This window comes from Trichoderma ghanense (genome assembly GCF_004382785.1).
Source record: "Trichoderma ghanense strain CCMA-1212 chromosome Unknown scaffold_2, whole genome shotgun sequence".
Lineage (NCBI taxonomy): Eukaryota > Fungi > Ascomycota > Sordariomycetes > Hypocreales > Hypocreaceae > Trichoderma > Trichoderma ghanense.
The window spans coordinates 1,231,551-1,249,955 of NW_027395665.1; the positions used below are offsets into that span (position 1 = coordinate 1,231,551).

At 55.3% G+C, this 18,405-nt stretch overlaps 5 protein-coding genes across 5 annotated transcripts; 3 read left to right on the forward strand and 2 right to left on the reverse strand.

The window, feature by feature from the left end:
* Positions 1-1,398: 1,398 nt before the first annotated feature.
* CCMA1212_002798 (Rhomboid-like protein 19) lies at positions 1,399-2,579 on the reverse strand (the record flags this gene model as incomplete). Its single annotated transcript, XM_073700171.1, has 2 exons — positions 1,399-2,104; positions 2,203-2,579. The coding sequence occupies 2 exons, from the start codon at positions 2,577-2,579 to the stop codon at positions 1,399-1,401; spliced, it is 1,083 nt and encodes a 360-aa protein (XP_073561144.1).
* Positions 2,580-7,945: 5,366 nt separating this feature from the next.
* Positions 7,946-10,460, forward strand: CCMA1212_002799 (F-box-like/WD repeat-containing protein TBL1X; the record flags this gene model as incomplete). Its single annotated transcript, XM_073700172.1, has 5 exons — positions 7,946-7,998; positions 8,375-8,528; positions 8,709-9,869; positions 9,927-10,361; positions 10,434-10,460. 5 exons carry the CDS (start codon positions 7,946-7,948, stop codon positions 10,458-10,460), a joined length of 1,830 nt encoding a protein of 609 aa, XP_073561145.1.
* A 468-nt stretch (positions 10,461-10,928) lies between these two features.
* CCMA1212_002800 (uncharacterized protein) lies at positions 10,929-11,189 on the forward strand (the record flags this gene model as incomplete). Its single annotated transcript, XM_073700173.1, has 1 exon — positions 10,929-11,189. One exon carries the CDS (start codon positions 10,929-10,931, stop codon positions 11,187-11,189), a length of 261 nt encoding a protein of 86 aa, XP_073561198.1.
* A 446-nt stretch (positions 11,190-11,635) lies between these two features.
* On the forward strand, positions 11,636-12,640 carry CCMA1212_002801 (uncharacterized protein; the record flags this gene model as incomplete). The annotated part of the gene is made up of 3 exons (XM_073700174.1): positions 11,636-11,937; positions 12,098-12,308; positions 12,482-12,640. The coding sequence occupies 3 exons, from the start codon at positions 11,636-11,638 to the stop codon at positions 12,638-12,640; spliced, it is 672 nt and encodes a 223-aa protein (XP_073561199.1).
* Positions 12,641-13,282: 642 nt separating this feature from the next.
* Positions 13,283-15,812, reverse strand: CCMA1212_002802 (uncharacterized protein; the record flags this gene model as incomplete). The annotated part of the gene is made up of 2 exons (XM_073700175.1): positions 13,283-15,651; positions 15,746-15,812. The coding sequence occupies 2 exons, from the start codon at positions 15,810-15,812 to the stop codon at positions 13,283-13,285; spliced, it is 2,436 nt and encodes an 811-aa protein (XP_073561196.1).
* Between the last annotated feature and the right edge of the window lie 2,593 nt (positions 15,813-18,405).

Sequence of the window (18,405 nt, forward strand, 5' to 3'; positions counted from 1 at the left end):
TGTGTGTGTGTGTGTGTGTGTGTGTGTGTGTGTGTGTGCGTGTGTCTGCACGAGGCAACAACACCATTGAAAAGCCTCGAGACAGAGAGAGAGAGAGAGAGAGAGAGAGAGAGAGACGAAAACAAGCGACATTAGATGGCACGCACGTATGCGCTTCCACGCTCCGGCTGTCATGGGCCGCTGCACCCAAAAGAAAACTCGGGTCGGGTCGCACAAGGCCAGAAAAAGCTGTGATGAGACGCACTCTCAAAATCGGGTAGCCTGGCATCAAATGTAACATTTGGCTTGCGACGCCCCTCCATGTTGAAAGAAATGTATCGTTGAACAAAAAGCGTAAGGTAGCTGTGTTCTGCTGCAACACCTACCTTACCTTACCTTACAGACGCACCCACACCCCTTTGGATCGAGGATGCGACCACCATCAGGTATATTTAACTCCCATGTTGAATACCTAGCAAAAGGCACTTTGTTTCGACCATTTCAAACGTGACTTTCAGCCCCTGCTTAAGGTAAGGTACTTGAACCATTGAGAGTGCTAATCTAGGTGCTTTATGAAAATTCGTAAACAGGCGTTTGGATACCTTTTAGCTGAAGATTGGGCGGCGCGGGGAGTTTCTGTTTCAGGATGCCTTTCATGACTTCTCGGGGACGTTGTTCAGATCGATGTTTGATTTACGGGTTTGTAATGGCCGCTTTGTGTGCCGTCGATGGCATTTCTGTATGAATATTGAGCCATCTACTATATATATATATATATATATATATATTTATATATATATCTCCCTACGGGCATGTGGAAAAGCAAATCCCTCGCCTTTCTCAATTCTCTAAACTCTGGGCAAGGTAGGTAGTATATCCCCCTCACGATGCGGTACGACCCAACATGTCTCCCATTGCCCTCCCCCGTTCGATTCTCATTCCTCTTCTGCATGTGTGTGATAAGTGCGGCCATCCAGTATTTCGCCCTCGACTCGTCATGTCATGTCATAGGAGGCTCTGTTTTGCTCAACTCCCCCCCACTTCCTTTTCTCTGCTTCCCTCAGATTGAAGCGCAATCTAAACGCAAAAGCTACCTAGTGTTACATGTGTCTCCTAGGCGCAAGGGGGGGGCACTTTCGAAGAAGAGGGTAGCGCGGTCAATATGGTCTGACATGTTTTCGCATCGACGCAGCTGTCAAAGCTCGATTCATTCTCCATGTGCTGGCTAGACAATTAACCCCATGATCCGTGACAACACCGAAGCGCCAACTTACTATCCGTCAATCCAATCCGCTTATATCATTCCACTCGTTCGATTCGTAACACCTCATATTCTCCACCTCAACACCGATATCCCATCAAATCGCCTGTAGCTTTGCGTAAAAAAAAAAACTAGCACCTCCCATGAACCGCCATTTATTAATGGTCTTCTTCGGGCTCAAATTTGGTCTCGCCAAGCATCGGGCCGGGCTCAGACTTCGTTGCTGCCTGAGCACCTGTCTGGGGTTGAGTCTGTACAGGTGGACCGCTTGGCTGAGCAGAAGCTGACGGCGGAGGCGGCGCGGATGGTCGAGCGGCAGCGGTTGCCGCATTCAATCTCTGATCGAGCGCCTTCAGCGCAATGGCTCTCCTTCTCTCTGCCTCGGCACGGGCGCTTCCCGGCGCACCTCTCTGTGCGATACTGTCATGGCGGGTGGTTATACCTCGCTGTCCCGATGGCTTGCAAAGCCGAATCGCCACGAGAATGTTGAAGATCTGATCAGACACGGCGGCTACGAACGGCTTGACAGGGCCCGGGAAGAACTCGGCAAAGGCAAACGTTTCGCTGGCGTCGCCACGCAGCGACGCAGGCTGAGCCGTTTCAAGATCGGGAAACACGACCTTGAAGAACCGCAGATATGTCCAGCTCGTAAGGAAGCTGTAGTTGGCCAGCCAGAAAGCAGCACGCGACAGCAGTGGTGTGAACGAGAGTACGGTGACGATGCCAATGTAGATGAGGGGCGTCTTTGGGATTCGGAGGGAGACGATGCCGCGGAAGAGCGTGACCGTATGCGCCGGGATGAGCTGGCTGAAGGCGACGAGGAAGGCAATTTGGAAGGGGATGGTGCCACCGATAACCGTTAGACTTGACAGAGATGCAGATGTCAGTAGTGCTCTCCAGTGCTCCGCTGGCGCGTAGTGTACATATATACATATATATATATGCTATATGCGCATACTCACCTCCAGTCAGGGTTCCTCGTCAGGGTGAAGAAGAAGACCATGGTAAAGAAGGTCAGGACATTCGGAATCAAGGAAACAATGGCAATAAACTTGGCCAGGTCCGCCGACGACCAAGCCCTCTCCAGATACCTGCCGCCATGGTAGAGCGTGGCGGCGCCCAAGGCAAACGTAAAGACGTTGCCCTCGACCAGGGAAGCCGTCAGGAACGTCCATGGGTAGGTGATGGACAGCTGAGGGATGAGCGTCAGGTACGGAATCACAATGTCCGTATCCTCGGACCACTGGCGATACCTAATCGCGGCGCTCAGGGCGGACTGGAAGAGCAGGGTGCCGAGCAGGGCTCGTGTGACTGGCGGAATGTTTAATCGCGGGGGCATGGCGACGGAATTTGCGGGACTGCTGCGGGAGGCGAGATGATGTCGTCGTCAACGTGGGGATATCCTCAGACGGGAGTCATCTGGATCGCGGGGTGGTTTTGGGCAAGGCGAAGCTGAAAGACTTGCACGCTGGCGAGGACGCGCAGAGGGCTGTCGGGGCTTGCTGTCCTCTTTGCAACGCTGCAGGCCGCGGGCGTGTGCTCGGATTGTCTCTTTGTCGCAGCTTGTGGCCAAAGCAACGGCTTCCATGCTAGGGATGCTGGCCATCTGAAGGGATCGAGTCAATCGGGAGCTCCCGACTGGCTAGTGCAGCTTTGGCCTCAGGCATCAATCGACGATACTTTGACTTGGTCGTAGGTTTTCCTGCTGCGGTAATCTTGAACTGGAATAATTTGTACGTTGATGTAGGTAGGTATGATCTCTTTGGCTCTTCTATAGTGTCATCACCATAGTTGGTAATTTAGGCGTTCCAGAGGCATATTAGTAGTTGTTTCTGTTGGACATCTCATGAAGTGTAGGTGCGTCTCTTTGTCGTGTCTAGCTGGCATGCAAGCGGCATCTGAAGCTCCGAGAATCTTGTCAAGGCACGATTGGAGTGAGTCGGGTCAAGATCAAGAGGAATGTCTCACTGAGCTGACTTGGTTTTAAAGAGGCCGTGAGAAAAGCGCAACTCGTTCTTGCAGATGCAGCCTACGCTTCGAGGCCGTGTAATGAGTACTTGTGCCTATAGAATCATCATTCTTGAACATGTCGTCTCTGACGCTCATGCTCTCCTCATTGGGCGCTGCTGACACAGCAAGTCTCTGAAACAACGCCCGGCTCCAAACGGCGGCAGAATCTCGGCAGACGGCACCGGACTCTTCTCCTATCGGGTCCGTCGGCCTTCATTCGGCAGCCTGCAACTGAACTGAGCTTCATGTGGGGTTCCGCATGTGCAAAAACCCGTCCTTATTGGCATGGACGGAAGACTTTGTGCGAATCGAAGCTCTTGCCTGTGGTGTATTGCGAGTACACGTTACACGCTGCATGTGTGGACTTCGTACTACCGAGGTGCTTGTGTCACGGAACACGGGGGCCACCAGAGACAGGCGGAGAAGCCGTCCCGAACCAAAACTTGGCGAAAGATGGGAGGAGACAGCGTCGGATTAGCCGATCTTGCATCGTCCTGAATGTTTGCACAAGCCCTTGGTCACACTCGGAAGTCGATCGTCGAAGACAAAGGACGACGCTTGGATGGCCTCTCCAAGCCAGGCACTGACCGAGAGACTCCCTGGAAGGATCGTGGTGGTGCCTGGATGGAATAAGGGCTTCAGGCTTCAAGGGACTGCGTATGTAGGGGAGGCTGTCGTACGGAGCGCTTGTCGGCCAATGCAAGCTCATGTGCAAAGTACGAGGTGCATGTGCTCCATCTGTACGGAGAGCCTGGTGGACTTGACGTACATGCGCGTTCGAAACCACGACCTTAGCCTGCCTCACGATTCTTGTTCCTTTCCTCGGAAACAGAGACAGACAAGCAAACCAGGTCCCGTCACGACTCCAGGTCTTAACTGCAGTTGGTCGGTCGCGTAATCATCGGTACGTCCCTCGTCTGTGACCCTTGTCAGCCGGTTCTTTGGCGCGGGTGTTGGTGGGGCGAGCTTGAGGGGCGCATCATCAAAGATCCCCTGGCCTTTGGAGTCCCTTGAATGGACGGATTCTTTCTTTGGGGGGGCTGTGGATGTGTGGATGCGTGGATGATGCGTGGGTGTGGATGTGGATGCGGATGCAGTTTTTGCTCTGCCGTGACAACGCCTCTCAGATCCGCCTGCTTCCTCTGCTCTGCCCGCCCTCGAGCAGCAGCTCTCGAAATGGTGGCACTGGAGGGGTATTCGTACATGGCATCTGCACTCCATCTCTCCGTCTTGCGTGTTCAAAGTTGCATCCAGATGCTCCAAATGCACACTGGCCGAGCTTGGCTCCATCAGTCCACCTTGTCTCATCCACCGTACTCCCGGGCTATAATAAGCCCTGGGCGGCCACCCATCTCATCGCACCCCCTGGTCCCCGGCACGCACATCGCAGCCGTCACCCCAACCCCTGTGCAGATGGATGCATTTCACAGGCATGAAGGAGGAACAAGGCAAGCTGGCGGCTGCCACCCTCCCAGCCGGAACACCCACGACGCCGCCGCCCGCCCCCTTTATCGCCTGTGACCAGTGCCACGTAGTCTGACGATAAAGTCACCTCACCCTCCAAGACGTTGCTTTGAGCCGGGAGGCTGCTGCGAGGAAACGAGACCGGCCAAGAGAGTCTGATTGTCATCCTTGGCAGCTGCGACAAGCTTTCTCTGTGCTCCCAGCTCGAGAAACTCGAACAGAATTCCGAAGGGAAAGGGGGGAACAAGGGACGTCAGTGCGCTGTGCGTACGAGTAAGCCTTTGAGTTTTGAAATTCAGGGCCACCGTTTTCAGAGGCTGGCCAATCGACGCGTTGAGGGGGGGATAAAGGACTCGTGGATAGGTAATCTAAGGCACTGGTGATTTGTACTCTGTAGGTCAGCAACGCATTGGCAAGGAGAAGACAAATCACCACGGCCAAGTCTTCCGTGACGAACTCGTCCCATGAGCCCAATTGACGAGATCCCGTGGCCGTCCCGAGAAGACCAGAGCACGAACCTGGGCGACCAAGGACAACCGACGCCTGCGGGGCGCGGGACGTCCAGGCACTTCTCCCGTACATGTTACATGGAGAGCAACGAGCCCATGTCTCCATTTCTGGAGTGGCGCCCAGCCGATCTGCAATCCGTCTCAGATTCCTGAGCGTGCAGCAACGCAGCTTGTTTGTGCAGCCCTGCTGGCGCGCTCCGGGGTTGTCGTTGCTAATGTCGTGGCAGCAGCAGAGTTCGGAGAAACAGAGAGACAGACGCAAGCGGAAACGAACGGGGTGAAGCGAGGCATAGAAGGCGGCCGGACGGGGCAACGAACAAAACAACGCGCTTCTTTGGCCGATCGGAATCTCGATTGTGGTGAGGAGACCAGCCGGAGCTTGCTGCAGACAAGAACCGACCGACTTTCGCAGTTCGCCACCGCATCAAGTGAGGCTTTTGGGGCTGCGCTACGAGGCACAACCCTGGGGCCAGTGCCTGTCCCGGCAGCGCCTTAGTAATTCCGGGGACTCTGACCCTCACACTTCATGTACGAAGTACCTTGGCCTTGTCAAGCGGGCGAGCTTGACTTCCAGCTTGCGCACAAGTCTCCAATTCCCCCCTTTGCATGGCTTCCGGCCCATCGTTTCGTTTAACCGAGTTCGTGACGATATGACCCAGCGGTTTGGCCGAATCTGACTGGAGTGTGTTCGACGGCAAATCAACGTTTCCGCGCGGCTCCCTTGTTTTGCTGAGGAGTTCTGCCCAGCTTCTGGGCTTCGGAGAACATTCGGTCGCAGAGACAGGGGGTTGGAGACACGGCTCGTACCTAGGTTGCTAAAGGCCATGTTGCAGCGGGCATCACGAGAATTGCGAGCAGAGAAGCGACTTCGGAAGCAAGCAAGGACGAGGGTGAGATGGAATGATTGACGAGGGAACCGGTGGTTGGCGCCACTGACGCTTAGGAGCCGGTTGCTATTACCTCCATGTCCTCCCTTCTGCCTCTCACCCAAGATTCGGGCCCTCATTCGCCCCTTGAGGTTGGCACGCGGCGCTGCCACGCTGTCGAGCCCGATTTCGTGACAGTGCCAATGCGAGGCCTTGCGTACTTTGCACTAAATCAGCTAACCACCACTAGACGGCGTACCTTGTTTTCGTACACACTTCTTCTCGTCGATAAGGCAAACAACCTATGCACGCACTCGTCAGATCGTGGCACGCATTTACTACCTCGCTGATCCCCGGAAGCCAGTTCCTTCAACGGCGGCGAAACGTGCGAGTGCACTGCCGTCTCCTACTGCTGTTTCCTCGTTCCATCTCCCCATCTGTTCCATCTGTGAGAAACCCGAGGGCCCCGTGAGATATCAATGCCTCGACTCACTCCCTGCGAAGCACCGTCTGCTGCCGGGGTAACTCACTCGAGATTCCGTCAAAAGTCTCGGCACCTTGGCCACGGCGTCAACTTCAACTACTAGGGTTCTCCCCCCAATCCCCCCTTCCTCCCGTTGCCCTACCGTCATGCTATCAACAGCGGTTCGAATGCTCAATCTAGCGCCAGGCCAGCCCACTTTCGTGTCCGACCAAGCGCAGTAGTGCCGAGTACGCAGCAGTACCCTTTCCGTGGCAGATGCCTCGCCGTCAGCTCGGTACTGCTTCGTACCTTGAAACGGGGAAGCCTTTTGCCTTTTAGGTTACGGTAATCTTTTTGCCTTTAACTCGGACAACTGTGGCTTCAAGGGCCTGGACGTGCCGCGGTGACAAGCCGAACGCCTCATTGACTGAAGGGCAGTGAATCTCTGCCCTGTCCCAATAGAAGGTACCTTGATCAGTCTGCTGCGCTGTGCAACACATGGCCTCTGCCTGGCCTGATTGGGGGCTGCCGACGCGCGAGAGTGTCATGCTGCAGAGGCTCGTTTGTGTGCATTTGGGCCCCCATGGCAAGGCTAAGGCGGCCGTGGAGGTGGATGTGCCTCACAAGGTGCAAAGTACCAGACAAGTACAGTAGGGAGGCAGATTTGGGGGGAAGATCCCGAGAAGAGGACCCCCCTCCAGCATTACCTCAGGTTTTGGGAACGCCTTGGGTGCGACCTCAGCCGGCCTGCCATTGGGCACAGGGCTCCTGCGGGCAGTTGCACGGTACCAAAAGTATCGACGCCAGCCCTTTAGTTGATTTGATCAGTCAATGTCTGGCGCCGGCTATAGCGCAAGTCTCATCGGCTGGGCCTGGTGTTCAAGGTTCTCTTTCGGCGCCTCGCCTTTTCTGGACCGTCCAGCCTGGAGGACCGGTGCAATGGAGGGCGGATGCATGTATGCGGTACGCCGCGGGTACTTGGCTGTGGCGCGTGCGGTGGCGGGCAGCCACGTAACTAACGGTGTGGCTTCAAGTACCGTATACCTGCTCCATGCGCGGCATGGCAAGGGCCAGCCTGGATGTACCGATAGCCAGACCTGGAGGCACGCCTGGGACTGGAGGCACTTTGGTGGTAAAGTAAGGTACTTGGTACTTGGTACTTGCGACTAGCACCTTGAACCAGGTTGTCTCTGCCGAATTCGATTCCATCTTCTCTTGAATCTTCACTCACGCATTCCCTCTCACCACCAGCCTGTCATCCCGCCTCTGCCCTGGCGGCTCGCCATCGCGCCTCACCTGCTGCCCGACTGCTGCAGACTCGCCTGCGACGACCAGCCGTGACACTGCCGCCACCTGCTGGCGCGCTCCCCCTCGATTCTGGACCGCCGGAGCCATGGTGCTCAAGGAATTTCTCGACTCAGACCGAGTCAACTTTCTCATCTGGAGGTTCGTCGTCACGCCCTCGAATGCTACTCCGCCAGCCAGCCTCGCGCCTCACGCCTCTTATTCTCATCTCCTCCTCAAATTTAAACCTTTTATCATGCCCTGCACCGCTTCAGGAACGCCCGCTGCAGCCCAACCCTTGCCTCCAGTTTCCCCCGTTTGCCCTGGCGGTTGTTCCGGTCCCAGAGACGCTTTTTCGCTGACCCTTTTTGCGCAGGTATTTGCTAGAAGGCAGTACGTGGAACCGCGGCTTTTCTCTCCCCCAATCTCTATTCCCTCCTCATCTCCTCTGTTCCATCTCCGTAGGACCAGATCAGGGAAAGAAACCAGAGTCTAACCCGTGATGTGTTTTTTTTTTTTTCGCCTCTCCAGATTACAGAGAAACCGCCGCCAAATTCCAGAAGGAATGGCACGTCAAGGAGCCGCAACGGGACTTCGAATTTGCGCGCCATGTCAAGGGCCGTGCTCTAGTGTCCGTTGTCAACAGCGGCCTCATCTACTATGCTCTCGAGCGAGAGTATGCACGCCGTCAGGTACGCATTGAATTGTTCTGCTTTTCTGCTGAGGCTTTCTAAGTCTATCTGATTCCTTTTTCCTTTCTCATGGCCGCGATTGGGCTGGAGGGCTGCGTGTGCGCCAATCGCGCATCGCTGTTCGGAATGCCCTTCTTTTTTTTTTTTGGCCCCCCGTTGACTAACCATCCGATTCGGCAGCAGATGCCTGAGGATGCGGCTGCACAAGACGAGTCGCTGCACAACGGCATCTTTGGACCGCTGGAGGTGCAACCGCCGGCCAAGATGGAGGAGGACGCCGAGAATGATGAAGATGCGCCGGGTGAGGAGGACGACGAGGCGGAGCTGTCGCGGAAACGGAATCACACCTCACTGCCCAACGGGTCGCCCTCCAAGCGCCCACGGCTCGATAACCGCTGCGAGAGCAAATCCGACGCAGCCACCGTCAGCACCCCCATGGATGTGGACCAGCCGGACGACCACCATCAGGACGATGACCAGAGCCTGAACGACAACCACGCCTACCCGTCGCCGCTGGAGGGCGAGCAGGTGCCGGCGATTGTGCGGACGGAGGGCCCCGAGCAAGGCACGCAGGTCGACAAGGTCGAGCAGCTGTTTGCCGGCACCACCTTCATCCGCCTCACGGACGACTGCGCCACCGAGCCTTCGCCCTCGGCCGGCTCTGGCTCTGGCTCTGAGAACGCTCCCATCCTGCTGCAGTGCGAGTGGAACCCGACAGACCCATCAATACTGGCGGCTGCTGGGACCGATGCGCTAGCCCGCGTTTGGACCATTTCGCGTGCCACGGCAACTGACCAAGGCGACCATCACGTGTCTCCCCACGCCCACGCCTTGCTGGATCCCGAGGCGCCCAAGACGACGACGGTGACGGCGCTGGCCTGGATGTCGGACGGCTCGTCCATTGCCGTCGCCAGCGACTGCGGCGGAGCTCGCGCCGCCATTCACCTATGGTCCGCGGGCGGTGAGATTGTCCAAGCGCTGGACGTGTCAGAGCCGCCCGTTGTGCGGCTGCTGTGGAATCCCAGTAACACGGCGCTGCTCGCCATCTCTCCAGAGAACAAGACCGATACGCTGGTGACGGTGCACTCGATTGCTACGAACAAATCCCTCCGCTACCGCCTGCCGGGCCACAGCCTCGAGACCGGTCTGGACGCAACATGGACCGGCGACTCGGAGTTCTTAATCTGCGGCGGCGGCACGTTTGAATGCCTGACCGTGGGCGAGACGGCGATTCAGAGGACTCGGAAGTTTGAGACGAAGGAGGACGATCATTTTGCTCAGGTGCTGTTCGACCCGCGGTCCCAGCTCGTCGCTACATCTAGCGACAAGGGCGTCTTGGATGTAAGTTGCCAACTGAACGTGAGGTTGAAAGGGTAGTCAATGCTAATGTACGTGCAGCTATGGGACGAATCAGGGCAGCGCCGGTCAATTTCAGCCCATCAGGGATCAATCACAACGATGGCCTGGCAGCCATTGCCTTCGGGCGAGTTGGTCGCAGACGACGAGCGGTTAATCGCCACCGGAGGAGAGGACGGCGCCATTCTGATTTGGAACGCCAGAAGGCCCGAGAGCAAACCAAAGTGCTTCTTCACGATGGAGCTGCCTGTCGTGCGGCTCGCGTTTACCCCCGACGGAGCCTTTATCGCAGGAGCCACTCCCAGGAGCGTCATGATATGGAAGGTCGATAGCCATTCTTTGCCGCGGGCCGTATGGAGGCCGTCCAGGGACGAGTTTGAGAATTTCAGGGCCAATCAAGATTCCGAGGAGGAGGACGAACACTGCTTGTGCTGGGATAACACTGGTCAGAAGCTGGCTTACGGCGCTAACAGTCGAGTAAGTGTTTCTTAACACAAACAGGATGAGAGAGATTACTTGTGGACAATGCGCTAATCAGCTCTCCAACAGCTTGCTATCATCAGCTTCAGGGCATAGAGGTCACTGACGCTGAGGATAAAAAGACGCAAACATGTCCGGTGGGCGAACACTTATTGACGAGGGGTGGACTGGGTGGAAGCCGTCGAGAACAATACGAGAAAGCGAGGAGAAACAGACTCCTAAACGAAACGACATCGGCCAGCACCGCGCCTCGGTTCAGCTCATCCCGGCAGTGGATTCGATCCACCCATTTTCTTTTCTCTATTTGCTTTCTCCCCAGCCTCTCTCTTATTCCTTCATTGAGCAATAAGTTGTTTAGACGGATCGGGGAGGTAAGGTGCGGTCGAGCGCACGGCTTGGGCCAAAGTGCCCATCGCATCGAGGCTCTTGTATACCGGCATTCCCCGTTGGCCTTTCTTTCTTTTTTTTTTTTTTTTTTTGGTCACGAACCACGATATATCTGGACAGCAGGAGGGGAGCTGGACAGGACTTTGCTAATCATCTTGACTATGCGGATACACTCGAATGAAGGGCAGGGATAAAACGGACGTACGGAGTACGAGTGGTTTTCTTCTTTACATCTTTCTTCCTTCTTTTTCATTTCTTCTGTTTTTTTATGCTCCTTTTGCTCTATCTTGCTTTATCCTCTCCTTGGGTCCGAGGCAACGGGGAGCAGGGAGCCAGCGAAGGCCATTCTCTTTATCTGCGTGCATGTGTTTGAACAGGTCGGGGGGTAGTGCGGCTGCTTCGTGTACAATAAATCTGCAGAGTACTATCAATATATAAAGGGACAGGGTCCCCGTCATACGACATGCGTCGATTGTTGCTTAATTGTAGTGAGCTACCTCTTAAGTGGTATACTGGCAGTACCTAATCAAATACCTGTGCCTGAGGTGCATCATGATGCTGGTTGGGTACCGGTGCAGGTACATAAGGTACGTGCCTTTGCACGTCAAAAGGCGGGGGCCCCGAACCTAAAGGCAAATCGACACTAGGCCCGGCAAACGTGAGCTGCTAACCTCATTCATCCTCTCTCACTCCTCCTCAGCTCAACGACAGCTTTCATCTTCAACACGCGGAATTCATCTCCCATCATCAAATATAAAGGAAGAGATCCGAAAAAAAAAAAATCGCAAGAAAGCGCACATTGATCAAAGCGACACACAAAACCAAGACTCATATCCAGTAAAAGAAAACAAGAGGCGAAGAACAAGGAAAGAAAAACAACAAAAATGTCCGCTCAACAAGCAAACATCAACCTCCAATACCAACAACAGCTCCAGCAACAGCTCCAGCAGCAGCAGCAGCAGCAGCAGCAGCAGAACAACGCGCAGCAGCAGCGCCGCAAAAAGAAGGCGCTGCCGTTGAAGAAGAAGACGTTTCCGACGATTGTGTCGGCGGGGATGCGCGATCGGCAGGCGAGGGGGAAGAATACGCATAGGAAGCATGAGGATGACGTGACGGACGAGGATGAATATGATGAGGATGATGAAGAGGAGGATGAGGAGGATGAGGAGGAGGAGCGGATTGAGGGGTATGTTTTGTCCCTGTCCTGCCTTGCCTTGCCTTGTCCTGCCTTGCCTTGCCCCTGTCTTTTCTCCCACCACTCTCAGTTTGTTGGTTTGTCGATTTCAACTGGACTTTTTTTTGCGCGTTCTGTTCTGACGTCTCTTTGATTATCATCGTTGTTAAAGCTATAATGAAGGTGAAAGGGATGAAGAAGATGATGATGATGACGACGAAGAAGAAGACGAGGAAGAAGACGACTCGGACGACGATAAGACTAATTCATCCAGCTTCAGCTACAGATCAGAGCCCTTTGAGACGCGCGAGCGTCGCGCCTATGCGCTTGCCGTGCTGGATCGGCCGGAGCAGTTGATGATGTATGCGAATACCACAAACGACGTACGTTATCCTCATCCTCATCCCATCCCATCCCCCCTCCCCCCCCCCCACTCAGCGTGCCATNCTTCACCTCACCCACCCATTCCTCGTCTTCCTGTTTGTCCCTTGAAAGTTGAAATGGAACACCTGTGAGAGAGAAGAACTGCTGCTGATATTGGAGGGGGAATAACAAGAGCGTCGCGGGCCAGAGAGTCCGCTTCACGAGAATGATGTGCGGCTTCGACGACGAGACGGACTGGCGCAATAATCTGCATTACAAAGCTGCCCTTGCGGCCGCCAAGGAGAGGCAGATGAAGGTCCGAAGGGGCGCGAGCATCCCGAGAGATTTTTGATGGGGTGGGTTGGATTCCAACTTTGCTCTTCTTTTCATCTCTTGCTCCTGTGTCTTTTGGCGATGATAATGTCTTCTTTCGGTTTCTTTTCTTTTTTCTACTTGACGGATATGATTTACGTTTTAGCTTTTGGCGAGTCTATAATGACTGGACTGGATCGGATCATGGATTCCTACCTGGCACGATGGTGTTGAGAGAATGAAATGACTGTCTTTTGCTTGGCGGTCTGTCTTACTTTGATTCGTTTCCTGTTACTGGTTACGATTCACACACATGATCAGTGGGCAATACGGACACAACTGATCTCTTATTCTAACGATGGGTATGCAATGTCCAACTATGTAGATCTCCAAAATCGATAATCAACCCGTTCCCTCCTTCATAAGTCATTAAATAGTGCCCCAACCAAAACGCCAAGAGGGGATTTTTTTTAAACTGTCCAGACGTATATGTGACCCTTACACGACTCCCTCTCCGAGAAATCCAAAACTGCTCCCCTACTAATGAGGAAGACACACACACACGGGCCCCCATTCGGAACAAACGAACGAGGAAACCAAAACAAACAAACAAACGAACGTGCAAAGAAAGGAGTACAGTTCGTTCTTCTCACGCTCTCACGCTCTTATGCTTCCACACCCCTCACGCATACCGCTCCATCCTAGGCCTCCACTGCTGGTCCGAGGAGGGAGGAGGAGGAGGAGGAGGAGGCTGCCCATATGCAGGAGGCTGCTGCTGCCCGTACGCAGGCGGCGGCGGATCGTACTGCTGCTGAAGATCGGTCATGCCATACTGAGGCGCTGCCGAGCGGTTCTGGTTGCCTCCCCACTGCGTCCACGCCGCCGTCGTGGGCGACGACTTGGGCACCGCGCGCCGCCTTGCCCAGCGGCAGCAGCTGATGATGCCGCTCACCACCACGATGATGAGCAGGATGCCGACGACGACGGCAATGGGGATGACAATGTCCTTGTGGCTCTTGACCCAGTCCCGGATCTCTCCGGCCGTGGACGTGCCCTCGCATTCTCCGTTGGAGCAGTGGCCGCCAGAGCCGCAGGGAGTGCCGTCGATGAAGTTCTGGCCAAACAAGAGGCATTGGCGCTGCCCAAAGGCGGAAGCCCCAGTAAAGCAGGAAACGGTGCAGCTGTCTCGCGTGTCCGGGCATGCGGTGGTCGAGCTGTTATCGGCCGAGGTGCCAACGGCCACCTGGCACTGCCTGTCGCGAGAGGTACACTGACCCGAAGCGCACCGGAGGCCGTCGCCGCTGCCGCACTCGTCGCCGTCGGCCTTGTGCTGGTCGTCGGGGCACCTGGCTGCGTCGCCGGGGCACGTCTCCTGGAGGTCGCACTCGCCGGTGCTGGGGCGGCATACCGTCGAGGAGGACGCGAACTGGCACTGGTCGTTGCAGCAGTCTTCGTTGGACGGGTCGCAGACGGCATTGTTCTTGAACTTGCAAGTGCTGGCGTCGCAGCACGTGTTGTTTCCGCAGCCTTGGGTGCCGCCGCAGTCGCACTGCTCGCCTTCTTCGACAATGCCGTTGCCGCACTGGCTGCCGGTGATGGTGGGCACGTTCTTGTTGTCGGTCAGGCAGTTCGACAGCGCTGCTGCCTTGAGGCTGGAACAAATGTTGCCCACGCTGCAGGCGGAGAACTGGGTGATGCCAGTGCCCGTCGACGGGTTCATGATGAATCTCCCGGCGGCATCGCAAGTGCCGGCAGAGAGCGGGCAACAAGCCTGCGAGGAGGGATCGACGGGACAGGTAGAGCTTGTGCAGTCGTGGACAGCGCCAAAGGTGTGTCCCGACTCGTGGGCAAACACCTGCCATTCCGTCGTGGTTCGCACGACGACGTTGGCGCCAGCGACGGTCTCGTTGTTACCTTGGCCGTCCGAGCTGGTTCCCGACCCCTGACGGCAGACTTGGCTCCTCCATGCCAGCCCAACGGCCGCGTCCGTGGGACAGGTAGTCAGCAGGCTCCAGTAGGCGTTGTTGTCGAGGGACCTGCCGCGCCAGGCGGAGAAGAGATTGAGCCGATCGCTAATGGTGGTGTTGTCTGAGCAGCCCACGTTCCAGGGGGTGGCGGCGGAGGGGGCACCCGGACACCCACGGTCGAGGACGGTCAAGTTTCTGATGCCCAGTGAAATCTTGAAGGCACTCTCGTACACTTGGGAGGCTTGGTTCACCATGCCGATGACGTTCTTCCTAAGTTCCTCGGACGAGTTGAAGCCGCTCCAATAGGTACAGTCGGTAGCAATGCCGACCAAGGCCACCTTTTTCGTCGTAGGGCATCCGGCTGTTTGTCCAATGCTCGCAATGAGATCTTGGCCGCTTCCCCCTGAGCTTCCGTCGATGGATTGGCGGCCAAAGAGAGTCCTGGGGTCGATTCCTCGGAGCCCAGTCGATCGCTTGAGTTCCAGATCGAACTGGTTGTTGAAGTTTAACGAGTCCGAGATGCACTCCGATGGCTTCGAGACCTGGCGCTTGAGTTCCCCACGGTCGAGCGAGCCTCGGACATCAGAGTCGCGCCATACAACCATGACCTCATCGTGGTCTTGTTCCGGCCAGTCTAAAGGCAGGGGATCGTCCTCGTGCTTGGTGTGGATGTACTTGGAGCCGGTGTGGATGTGGTGGTCGTCGCCGTCGATGCGAAAAGAGCCGTCAAACACCGGGTGCCTACCGTCCCGGTGCATCGTGATTCTCGCCCAGCCTCCCAGGGACCAGCCATCCTCGCCGGGTCGCTCGACGTAGGCATCGCCGCGATAGACCTTGTGTTGCCCGCGCTCTACTTTCTCTACCGACCTAACCTTTCCTTCTGAGTCGAGATACGTCACCTCCAAGCCGTCGTGCAGGATGTCGTGATTCGGGTGCAGCGATAGTCGGAACCTATCCTCTCCGTCGTGGAGAGAGAATGTGAGGTCAAAGGCAGAATGCGAGTGGACTCGGCCTGAGGGCGTGTGTATCTTGACATTGTCAATGACAGAGACGTAGTTCAAAGGACTTCTCTTTAACGAATGGGCTAATACAGCCGACGTCAAAGGAACGCACCGTCAGCAAACAGGGAACACACGGAGACAAGTCACAGGCGTAGGCAAAGGGAGACAAGACAGTACCGATCGCGGACGGGGCCAACAGGGCAGTGCTAGCAAAGGCGGCCACAAGAGACCGAAGCGCAACCATTGTTGCGGGGGAGAGGGATTGTAAGTAAACAAACAGACCACCTCAGGCGTGTCAGAGAGGCGGCGACGTTAATGTAGGCACTCCGTGGACCAGACGCACGAGGGGAGCAACAGCTGTATTATTGCAGAGACAGGGCCATCTGGAACGTGGGCGAGGTGGACCTGGATCTGGGGCCGGGACCGGGCTGATCTCTCTCTTATTAACTTTAAAAACAAAGCACACCCCGTTAGGAATCAAAGTGACCAAGAAGCGAAGAGAAAGGGCTTGCGTCGGTCAGCGTGGCGCAGAAGAATCGGAGTTTAGAGACGTAGCGAAGGAAGAAGACGAGGAAGAAGAGCCGAGCAAGGCTAAGAGCAACAAGGCAAAGAGGCGATCCCGGGGAGTGGAGAAGCGGAGAGATCGGGACAGAAGATGAATCAAAGCCAAAAAACGACAAGGACGAGGACAAGCAAAAGGCGATGGACTTTGCTTGGAAGAAGAGAAGAGAGAGAAACAAAAGTTGCAAGCTGACACTCGGATGGGAAAATCATTAGATGACGGGTTTCAGTTGGTTTTGGGCGCAGTGGACCAGCCAAGCTTGGCAGAGCTCTCTTGCTCTCTTAGGGGGTCCACTAGCACTGGGAAGAGCGCTAGACTGGGGCAGTTTAGTGGTTGATGACAGCAGGGCCCGCGCAGATTGGGGGGATTGAATGGAAGAGCTGATCTCGCGTCTGCAATGTGGTTCCCTTGGCTTTGCACGATGCTTCGGACTGCTTGTTGTTCGCGGTGGCTATGCAGCGAGACTGAGCGGCGCTAGCAGACGATATTCTGTCTGTTTTGTGTGTGTTGGTGTGTGATGACTTCCATAACTCTGTTATCCTCCGTCCCTCGTGAGAGATGTTGTACATGCCTGTATCCCGTACGGACATCCAGCCGCCGCCGACTTTGGGCATCACAGGCCTCCCATCCCATCTCTCAGCCTCCACCACTCAAAGCCAGCTGGAGCCCTTGTTATGCATACCCTACGCTTAACCTACTGACGCCCGTACAACGCCCAGAAAATGACCCTGTCTGAAACTCCCCGGGGTCAAAAAAAAACCCCTGCAGGCCATCCGCCAGGTCCGTGTCACTTCAACTTTGTGGCTCTTCTCTCATCGGGAAGAATCCATCTCGTCCCCATCTCACACCCCCCTGCTGACCCAAGGATAGAGTGCCCACGTTATTAAGACCCTTGCTTCGTATCGTGCAAGTTGTAATACAGTAATATCGTATCTTGTATCAAGATGTAAACGTCCAGCGCACGGAGACATACCCAAGAAACACGGGCAAGATGCGAGTGTGGTACTCGATCGATGCTTTTCACCACCTTGCTCAAACGATCTACAAGCGCAGAGCCCACACACAATCTCTGAGATGTTCTCTGTTCTGTTGATTTACACTTGAACCACAGCGACAACCCGGAACTCAACCCCGCCATCGCTTGCCCACCGAATAAGAATTCAAGGTTAATCGTAGTAAAATAAGCTCATCTCGTCTCTAATCCAAACGCCGGAGAATGTCATTGCGCAGGCAATTTCTTTCTTGCACTCAAAAGGGCAAAATGGCACAGCTGAGCCACTCTTGGCCAAGAAAAAGAAAGGAGCCCAAAACATCTCACAGCAACACTCGGCATCAAATCATCTCCTCAAAGGAAGTAATCCAGCTTATCAGGGAAAGTACGAGCTGTATGTACTTGGAACATACGATACATCCTGCTAACAGCAAACTCGAGCTTAAACTGACCCCGTACAAAGTATCCTCCATGTCGCTCCGTAACTGCACGTCTGTAGGTACATGTAAGCCAGTCATGCTTCAGCCGCCATCGGAATCAACAAGACCAAGGTCCATCTCAAGCCAGGAGACTTTGGGTAATCCAAGCAAGCAAAACAACAGAACATGCATCCCTTCTCATTCCCAAATCCATCCATATCTCGTCTTCCGCCCCAATACATCCATCAATGACATCCAAAACCATGCGCCTCATGACGACGACTCTCGTCTTGGCACAGAACCCCATCATGCCTGGTCCCCATACTCACGCAACAACATGCAATCGACCCTTTGGACTCCTATCTTTCCCACAACTTTCTTCTTAGCCCCGATGCACAACCACGGCCGGAACACTGATTTGCTCCGGACACATCCAGTAAACCCCCCCTAAACCCGTCTACCCAAGCAGATACATAACACCAAGAGATCGTATGGGCTTCTCTCTCCGGAATCATCGGCGTGGGTCCCCCTCCCATCAAGGGCTGTGCTCGCATCGCCAGTCTTGGCTCTCTCCAAACATCAACCCCCACCACCACCACCACCTCCTCCTCCTCCTCCTCCATCCCCAAACCGGCGTTTTTTCACTCACAGGACATTCACTTCCAGAACTCGAAGCGCCGCGTTTGGCATGAGGCGTTATTCAAGACCCTCACGTTCCCAATTGGCTCGGTAAATCCCCTCGTCAAAGGGATCGCATCAACTCCCATCCATGTGCCGAACCTTATTCGCAAGCCACCTGCTTTGGCGTCTGGCCTTACTACAAGCAGCCAAGCAGCCAACCATCGCGTACGCGCGTCCTCGTGGA